We start from the raw sequence: 10,122 nt of genomic DNA, 5'->3' as shown, positions 1-10,122 counted from the left end.
GGGGTGTGTGTGTGTGTGTGTGTGTGTGTGTGTGTGTGTCAGCTTTCCTCCTCAAAAACCCACTAGAGCCTGGGGAAGGGCTTGGTGAGGAGCCAGAAAGTCTTCCAGGCAGCCAGGTGTAGGAAAACCTGTCCCGCAGGTGGGTGAGGGGCTGGCACGGAGGCTATGGGTGAATCAGTGCTCTGGAGGGTGAGGGCCGGCCCTGCGCCACTCTGTCCCAGGAGCACCTCGTAGAGACGGAGCCACGCCCGATGCCACACAGCAGCACTTCCTATGCTCAAGCCCCGTGGGTCAGCAGCACCGTGCGCCAGGGAGAGCAAGGCTGATCTCTAAGGCACCGAGAGACCGGGGATAGCCATTACCCTCCGTAGTTCACAGCGACTGAAGGGCAATCCCAACAGTGTCAGAGCAGTCCCAAGAGAGGGTGCTTCAGAAAATACCAGCTCTTGGGTAATACTTTCAGTGCTGGGTCAAAGAACCAACATACCCCAAACTCACTGCTGACTCACAGCGACCCTACAGGACAAGATGGACCTGTCCCCTGTGGGTTTCCGAGGCTGACTCTTTACAGGAGTAGAAAGCGCCATCTTTCTCCCGTGGCGCAGCTGGTGGTCTCCGACTGCTGACCTTGGGCTAGCAGTACCACACATCACCACCAGGCCACCAGGGTGCTTGGATTAAAGAAAGCAGTGGGTTTTTTTGTTTTGTTTTTTTTTGTTCAACAGCCTGATTACAACAGGCATATTTTACAAAGTTCAAAGACAGTCTGTGACCTGTCCTCTGTAATCGATGCATGTCACAGATACCAAGTAGCCGATGGGGCACCAAGGGCAGGTGAGGAAGCAACCTCCTTCACCACGGTCTAGCTCACCTTCCACACATCACCCCTTCTATGCCACCATGACCCCCACTTCCCTCTGTCAGCCATCCCATCCCACTATCATCCCCTTCCCTCTGTGACCCCCACCCATCACACCCTCCATCTCTCCAACACACCCTCGTTCTTCCATTCAACTCCTCTCGCCCCCATGTTAGTACACTCTGGCCCTCTATGCAAACAGCGGCCCACTGCAGGGGTCTAGAGCGCCTGGATCAAGAGGGCAGCTGGGTGGCCATGGAGGGCGGAGACTCTCACGGTGCTGAGAAACCCCTCCATACTGCCCGAGAGCCAGCTGCAGGGCCATTCTAAAACACCCACTTTGTCATACGCCTCCTGAGAGTTTGCCCAGATGACGGGCCATTACTCTAAAGCGCTCTCGCAGTTAGCAAGGCAACAGCTCTGTAAATAAAACTGTCCAACCGCCCAGGAAGATGTCAATTAGAAACCTTCACCAAGTGCTAGCTCCCAAAGACCCCCGCAGACAAGGAAAGAATCTGAGAGACCAGAGTCCCAGGGTACCACTTGTCACCCTGAAGTGACTGCCGGAGGGTGGAGGGGCTGCTCATGAGTGTTCCCCAGAGAAGTCCTCATTGTCATGTGGACACAAGACCCCTGGGAACCTCAGACCAGGGACACACACAGGCTCCGCCAGTGGCTGGCAGCCCAGTGCAGCCCCGAGGCCTCGGTGAGCGGCAGGGCCCTGCCTCAAAGGGAGGTTGTCTGGGGCTGCCTCTCCCATGGCAGGACCCAGGAGCCAATGATTGACGGCCAGTGAGAGATGGCCTTGGGGGTGAACAGTGTCAGGACAAACGGAGGATGGACTGTGTTTCTCACACTGAACGCCTAGGGGGCCGTTTCCCGAGGGGGTGTCCCCAGGGGGCACTTCCTTAGGGGGGGTTCCTTCATCGGGGGCCGCATGTCTGGTCAGCGGCTGTGGGATGTGTCTGGCGCTCAGGAAGGCCGGCTGCTCTCGGATGCCACCCCCCGGGAGCACCTCCTCAGTTACACTCCGTGTCTGTCACAGATGCGCCACACGGATGCCGACGGCCAGCTCAGACTCAGAAAACCCAGTTACAGCTCCCTTGAACCCAGACCCCTGCACTGAGCCCCAGAACCAGTGACCCCTCACCTGGCAGGCAATTGCCTGTCAGCTCCTTGACAGGATCCGGGCCATGGTGCACCTGCCTGAGACCTGATGGGGAACTTGCTCTCCCTGTGCCCGGGGCTGGCATCAGCCTGTGGGCAGGGGCATAAAGCCCTCTGCCTTTGGAGGTAGCAGGTGTGTGTGTGTGTGTGTGTGTGTGTGTGTGTGTGTGTGTCTGAGTGTGAGTCCCGTGTGAGTGGGTGCACACAGCAAGCTCACAGAGATCTTTCTGGAAGGGACCGTCACCTCTGTGCCCCGAGAAGAGGCCTCTGGAGCAGCTGACGTGAGAACAGAGGACGCTTCCGGCTGAGGTGACTGTCAATACATGTTATAGTCGTGACCGCGAGCCAGTGCTTCTTACGTGCCAAACTAACGAATGCAGCGTCACAATGCTGCCGGTACAGCACAGGCTTTCCAGCCAGCAGGCAGGCGGGTGGGTGGGTGGCAGCGTGCCTCCACTGCAGGTGGGCACATACCTCATCAGAGGATGGCAGCTTTCCTCGGGAGGCCAAAGAGCGGGCACGACCCGCTGCCATGGGAACGGGGGACCGGAGGCTCCAGGTGGCTGGTGCCAACACACTTGGTTCCGGGTTCTGGTTCTCCCTCCAGCAGTGGCCAGGGGCGGCCTTACTCACACAGGACAATCGCGTTTCTTCTTCTGATTAGAAAGAGGGGTTGGGGGCCAGGAACAGAGATAGTGGCCACTATACAAGAACCTTCTCAGGCCCCTGCAGCAATGGGTGTGGGCCTGCAGGGGCCAATTGAGACAGATGTTCACCAGCATGAGGGGATGTGGTGCTCACCAAGGCTTAGGACCCTGCCCGTGGGCCAGGGGAGATCACACAGCGGCCCTGCGGGGCAGAAGCTGGCCCTTCTGAGGTGGCACAGGAGAAAGCAGCGGAAGAGAGGGGGCTCAGTGCTCAGGCTCGAGTGGAAGGGCCGGCAGGGAAGGCGAGTTTCTTTCTAGGGCTGGCGGTGGTGCTGTGGGGAAAGGCCTCGAGAGATCCCCCTGAGACTCAAGGTCCCCTTCCAGCCCCAGGTTTGATGCGGATCCTGGCGAAAGACTTCTCAGGGCGTCTGCACCACACCAGAAACAGGGACATCGGTGATGGCTCTCTGCAGATCCCCTTGAAGTGCAGGCCCGTGCCCTCAGCATGCACACGGGTGGGACACAGGCTGACACTCAACATCGTGGGATCCCATTCACCGATCCCTCCCCCTAGAGAGACATGAGGAGGAGCCCGAGGGCGATGCAGGTCAGCTGCATTCCTGCGTTGTTGCTATGAGTCACAAGGGACCAAACAGCAACATAGTCATCTGGTGAAAAAAAATAAACTAACACCGAAAGCCTAGCAATTCTGAGTGTTTTCTCTTCCAGTCGACCTTCCCTCCCTCTCCAAACTGGACGAGGAAGACGTGGCAGGACGCTGCTGAGAGGCAGGGCTGCGTTCTCCCTGTAGGACCAGGCCCTGCTGACCCAGCATCCCTGGGGAGGAGGGGCGCACAGCCTCAGGGCGCTGTGCACAGGCCATCCCTCGTGTTTGTGTTAACATGGTGTCCGGTGGCTCTCAGGCCCGCTGACCCATTTCTGCTCTTGATTTCCCAACAGTGTCCACATTTGTTTCCACACACTTGTCCTCGATCACTCGAAAAACAGTGCATTATCCCATGAGACAGGAACCGTGGGCGTCAGTGACTAAACACCCATCACAATGTTAGCTGAGGACCAGCTGAACAACGCTGAAGAAGTAGCTGGGGGAGGGGGTAATGGTGAGACGCAGGTGGCACCCACCCTGCATCAATGGTGGAGGGAGGAGGGACCCAGATAAAAGATGCATCCCCACACAGATGGCTGGGCTCTGCAGCGACACCTAGGGACCACTTGATCTCCTTCAGGAGAGCTGAGTCAGCCAACTAAACAGTTCCCGCTCAAGAGGCCGAAAATCCCTTCTGTGGCACCCAGTGGAATGAACAGCGCCTCCGGCCAACTCGGCCAGGCAGCTCCCAGGGAGCAGGCTGGGGCTCCAAGTGCCGGAGCAGACATCGTCTCCTACACGAGAGGGTGGAGCACCCCCAGGCCGGTGGCTTAGACCCACCAGCAGCTCAGAGGGAGAAAGATGAGGGTGTCTGCTCCCACACAGACGGACAGACCCAGAACACTGTGCAGGGTGGCTCTGAGTTGGACTCCACTCATAAGCTAAGGGGGGGCATTTAAAAACTTTTTAACATGGGTTCATTAATTAATGAGGGCTGATGAGCCCCTACACCTCACAGGTCAGGCATAAACACCAAGGGTTCTTTGGCATGTAAATGCTAGATGAAGCAAAAGCATGGTTAAGAAAAATGGTGGTGGGCAGTCTGTCACCAAAGGTCCCCCCCCCCCCCAGGCAGGCAGTGGTGGTGTGGCTCCCCCCAGGGCTCAGAGATGCCTGTTTCCCAGTGTTCTCAGGCACTGCTCTGCATCAGGACTGGATTCACACACATGAAATATTAACCTCCGGGAGTGCTCGTTTCAAATGCTCCATCTAGAGTTTCAAATCTGACTGCTAGGTGCACTCAGCGACATCTTCTGAAGAAACCAGGTGCGGGGCAGGGAAAGGCACCCCATTAAAACAGCCTCTTTCCAGAAAGGCCCATGATGTCCCTGAATAGAGGCCATGGGAAGCCAGGTCCCGGGGCGGCGGAATGCTCAGGCCGACACTCCTGTGCGTGCATGGAGCCTGTAAATGAAACGGCCTTCTCCGACTTCTCTCTGGACTCGCGGCTGAAGTCAAACGTTAACTAAGACAATCGAAGTGAGGTGTCATCAGGACTTGATGACGCCCCCCATGACTCGGTGTCGAGACCATGGATGGTGGCAGTCTCCGTGCCGCCTGTCCAGCCGTCGGTGGGTTCTGCCCCGCACAACCTAACACAGGGCCTGGGCGACGACAGAGACGCTGGGGGAGGAGTGGCAAGAGGTGGTCATGCTTCTCTTAAAGTAACAGCAGAGCCCGGGGGAGGCATCCAGGCCAGCCAGGCCATCCCTGAATCAGGGATCAGGTAAGACAGGACACTGGCAAACCTGCCTGGCGCTTGGCAACCATCCCACCAGGAGCGAGGCTCCCTTCCAGGGAGGAGGGGGACCCCGGCCGCCCGCTCACCTCCAGCTCCTGCTCCCGTTGCAGAGCAAACTGCTTGAAGGACTTGACGATGAGGCCAGCGTTGGAGCAGTCGTAGACGAAGATGGACGGGCTGCCCATCCAGGTCTGCAGGTCGTAGATGGACAGTGGGATGTACTGCGTGTAGTTCTGGAAAACATAACCCAGGACACGGTCACTCCACAGTTTGGGCTGGTGAGCCCCCACCACCCACGCCCTTCTCAGAAACACACTGTGACCCACTGGCAGTCCCACGCAGAGAACTTGGGAGCAGGCCGTGAACACGTCACACTCGCTGTAGCTGTGCCCAGCAGGTAGCCCCCACCCCACCCCACCCTCAGTGTCCCTCTCGCAGAGAGCACCGTGCGTGCGTGTACACGTGTGCACTCATGAGGGGATACACACTACTTCAAGTGGGTGCCGAGCTCACTCTCGGGTCCTTTCCAGCACTGCCCCACTGCCTCTCAGGCTGGCTGCTTGAGACCGCTGTCCCCTCCCTGCAGGGGTGGGGGCGGGGCAGGGCAAGGGTCTGGGAAACCCTCCTTGGGAGGCCTGTCCAGGCCTGTGCAATGTGGGCGTCTCCCGCTCACCCTCCTGCTGTTACCCTTCCTGGCCCAAGGAGGCGGAGTCTAACACCAGCACAGGGAGCCGCACACGAGGGCACTGACCAAGGTGGGAGGGCATACACCTCCAACCTGCAGAAAGGACGGCCACGGATGGGCAAACCAACAGAGCACAGGAAATGCCCAGGAACAGCTGCCCCACCCCCACCTCCACACAGCTGGATCGAGCCGGCATGCCACAGAGCTACGACTCTGGGTGGGTCAACAAGCCGAGGTGTGACAAACACGGCGTGAACCACAACACCAAAGACTTGTAGCATCATGGTCCCAGAAAGGCCACCTGGAGTGAGTGACCACACAGGCACTCAGGAAAAGGACAATACAGACCCACTGGCTCACGGCAGCCCTGCGGGCAACCTTCAGCATTATCAGTCCCTCTGACGTCCGGTTCCCCACACAGATGGGTGGGGCGGGCTCATGGGAGGTGAGCTGGCTGACCTGAGTCCACTCCCACCCTCTTTGACAAACAGAAGCCCCAGCTGGCCTTTGCCAGGCTCCTTTGAGACCAAATGCAGACCAGTGCACAGAAGTGGAAGGGCAGCGGTGTCTGGGTGTCCACGGCAGGGAGACAGATGGACATGCCTTCATGGATGCACCCCCAGCAAGGCCCCACCCCACGGGAGCTCTCACCTGGATGGGCGGGCTCCCAGCACACCACAGCGCCCGGCGTATTGCCACTGTGACACACCAGTGTCCTTGCACAAGATCAGGACCCCGTCTGTGAGTAGGAGGGGTTGTGCTGTTCACACGTGTCCCTGGCAGGCGCACGAGGAGGCGGTACAGATCGGTGGGGTGGAGGGAGGACTGAAGGGGTGGGGGGGTGTGTGTGCATGCGGACTCACTGCTCTGCGAAGCAGACAGAGCACACACCCAGTGCGGGTGATCTCCAGGGTTTGCTGGATGCACGTCCATCCGTCTCTCTCTAACGCTGCAATAATGAGCAGACTGCACAGAGCCTGCGTGATTACAGAGTAAAATGGCCCAGGTGCTGCCCGCTCTCTCCTGAAGCACTGGCAGGAAATTCATCCCACAGTTCGCTGGCTCAGTGGGGGCAGAGCCCCCTTGTTCGCTGCCACTGCAGCTTGAGGGGAGCCAGGCCACATGGGCCTCTGTGGAGTGGGTCTTGGGCAGCAGTGAAGTGGGCGGGGCAGAGAAGAGGCGACGGCACCGTGGACAGACTCTCTGGGCAGGTTACTTCCTGCTCAGGTGCCGGGCTCCACAGACAAAAGCGCACGGGAAGCCTGCTGACATGACTCTGGCCACAGTGACCATGGTCAGTGAGTGACCGGGAGGGTGGCAGGAGCATGATGATGAAGGCGGTAGGAGCTACACAGAGGTGGCAGGGGTGGTGGTGGTGTGTGTGCTGGGGAGCATGGCAGGGAGGGTGGCAGGTGTAATCAAAGGATTGTAAGGTACACTTTCCATGTCCATAGCCTTTGGGTTGAAATGTGTTAGTTGCCACCTAAGTGTTAGCCTGTTGACAGCTACTGCTCTGTCTGTCACCCAAGCTCACGAGCAAGGAGGCACCCTTAGACGGGGTCAAGAGCACCAGGAGCACAGCTGGCCGTCTCGAACCCTCTGGGGCCAGGTGCGCCAATGGCAGACCCTGACTACTCCCTCCTGCTCCACCCTGGTTCTCACTCACGGGGTGGCTAGGAGCCTCAGGGTTCTGGAAGGGGGCCCAGGTTCAGCTTTGAGCTACGTGGGGGCCACCATTGTGCTATGTCCAGCGGGAGGCCACATAGAGACTAGGCTGAATACAGAGGTGGTGGCAATGGCAGCTAGGAGGCCGGGCCTGCTGGCAGAGAGTCTCCAAGCCACTTACTGCTCTCGGCTGTGCTGCAGGGACAGAATGTCAAGCACCCTGAGGTGATATCAGCGCTCCTCCTTGTGCAAGCTGCCAGACTCTGGCAGTCAGTCCCATTGCTTCTGAGGTGGCAGTTCCACTCCAAAAGCCAGCGTGTGCCAGGCTCAAGCAGGGGCCCCCTGGGACTTGGGGACAGCTCTACTAAGTCACAGTGTGTGTGTTGGGGTGGGGTGACCTTTAAGGAGGGTGCTCACAAGAACAGGGACTCCGACGTCCATTTCCCATCTCACCACCATGCAGTGAGGGCAGCAGGAGAGCACGCCCAATGGCAGCCAGTGCCGCCTCCTGGTCCCGTGGAATATTCTGGTGGCTGCTCCACCCAGGCCCCATCTCCTCCCCCACCAGCCCAGCCAGGCAGCAATCCCCAAGGCTTTGCTTTTGCTTCAAACAAAGGCTCAGGCTCAGCTTTCTGATCAATCTGTCTGTCCCCGTCTGTCAGGCCGAGCTACACTGTGCGACAACCAGACCAGTGGCTCAGAACCCCAAACTCACAGCCACCAAGTCCAGCCAGACGCACAGTGACCCGAGGGACTGAGCAACGCTGTACCTGTGGGTTCCCGGGGCTGAATCTTTACAAGAGCAGACCTTTCTCTGCGAGCGGCTGGTGAGTTTGAACTGCTGACCTTGCAGTTCACAGCCCGTGTAACCTAGTCGGCCCCCAGGATGCCTCACGACTGTGAGGAGCGAGCCCTGCCCAGTGCTGAGTGCACAGCCATGGCCTCCTGGCCTGGGCTCCGCCATTCTGGGGGTGACACAGGCACACCATCCAGAGCCCTGGGGTGCAGCGGTCACAGGCTGGGCCACTCACAAGGCCAGCAGTTCAGAACCACCAGCCTCTCTTGTGGGAGAAAGATGAGATAGTTCCACCCTGTCCTCCGAGGGCTCCGGGTGGGCTGGGGACATGCTTCTTGGGGCGCACTTTGTCAGAGTGGGAGGTGGGGCCAGCCCCACCAGGGTGTCCCGTTTCCTCCACCTAGCAGTGGGCACAGGAAACAAACATTTATATCTCTATAGGTACAGCGCCTAATACTGGGAAAGAGAACATTTAATGGGAATCTACAGATAAGTTTTTGAAAAGTAATTTTTGCATGATTAAGACTTTCTAAGTATTTCACAAAACCAAAACTCTACGTGATAAAACACTGATAAAGCTGGTGTGTGTATGTGTGTGTAAAGTCACATGGCAACTGAAGGAAAGACTGGAAATACCGGGGCAGACAATGTCTGCCAACAACTGCTGTGCGTCGACGGAACATCTGCTGGGAGAACATACTCTAGGTCAATAATGGCCGAGGACGGGTGAGTTTACGAGAGTGGAAAGCCCTGTCTTTCTCCTGCAGAGGCCTGGTGATTTCACACTGTGGGCTCTGAGGACTGCAGCCCTCCTCGTAACCACCATTCCACCAGGACCGCCCCCTACACACACACACACACACGACGAGTGGGCAAAAGCCTGGTGGATGTGTACACGGAGTCAGCCTTTAGGGGATCGCTGAGTGACCTCTCTCAAAAGGAGAAATGCATCCACATCCTGCCTTGACCCTGCCATTCCCCGCCTGGGATCCCGTCCACACCGAGCGAGCGTGGCACTCAGACAAAGCACAGACGGACGCCAAGCTGCTTACAAGAACAGGAACTCGGAAACAGCCTAAAGGGCTGCCATGGGGGCTCATGAAATGCAAACTACGGGAAAGCTGCACATAAGGGTGATCAAGAGATGATGGTGGAAACAAGTTGCACAACATGTGACAGAGAACACACACGCAGGGCTTTTAAGATTCTATGCTACATACCCTTGCACATGTGATACACACACGGGCACGGGCACACACAGGTGAGGCAGAATGTGTGGCTACTCGGGTTCCATTTCCCACGTGTACACACCTTCCCAAACCACGGCAACCTGGAGTGCCATCGCAAGTCAGACACCAGCTCTTTAGATGGATTAGAAGCTGTAAGGGTGGTGCCCAATAAGAGCAATTTAAGACTACCATATATTTGTTATTTCCAAACTCCTGCACCTTTTTGTGACCTGTCTGGGTTCAGGAGACATCGTTCTGCCTCTGAATGAGCGATAGTGAAAGTTCTGCCCCGTTCCCAGCCCTGTTTGTGTCAACAGTGTTCAGTCACTTAAATGACTATTCTGTACACATTCACAATCTGTGTATTTTAGTCTACAAAGCTGTCCTATACATATATACTTTGCTCTTCTCAACAGTATTTTAAATTCTATAACATTGGCTAAATTAATGATATTAGCAATAGAATTACCATCTGCCCCAGAGGGATGATTTAAAATCTTCCCCAATAAAATTACAACAATGTCTCCAAAATGGATCATGGATCCATATAAGCCATAGCTCTATGAGTGGATAAACCACACCTCTATAAGTGGACAAGCCACAGCTCTATGAGTGGACAAACCACAGCTCTATGAGTGGACAAACCACAGCTCTATGAGTGGATAA

The 10,122-nt window shown here is 57.1% G+C and overlaps 1 protein-coding gene across 1 annotated transcript in view; it reads right to left on the bottom strand.

Annotated features, from left to right (window-relative positions):
* RPTOR (regulatory associated protein of MTOR complex 1) overlaps window positions 1-10,122 on the bottom strand; it is a 238,846-nt gene that overhangs the window by 86,518 nt on the left and 142,206 nt on the right. The window contains exon 5 of the mRNA XM_004709106.2: window positions 5,168-5,314. Within this exon, the coding sequence (XP_004709163.2) occupies window positions 5,168-5,314 (147 nt within the window). The remainder of the gene's footprint in view (window positions 1-5,167; window positions 5,315-10,122) is intronic.

The sequence above is a fragment of the Echinops telfairi genome, unplaced genomic scaffold (assembly GCF_000313985.2).
Source record: "Echinops telfairi isolate 266 unplaced genomic scaffold, ASM31398v2 ScPeMD7_7458;HRSCAF=8496, whole genome shotgun sequence".
NCBI classification, from domain to species: Eukaryota; Metazoa; Chordata; class Mammalia; order Afrosoricida; family Tenrecidae; genus Echinops; species Echinops telfairi.
This window is presented reverse-complemented; position numbering and strand designations above follow the sequence as displayed.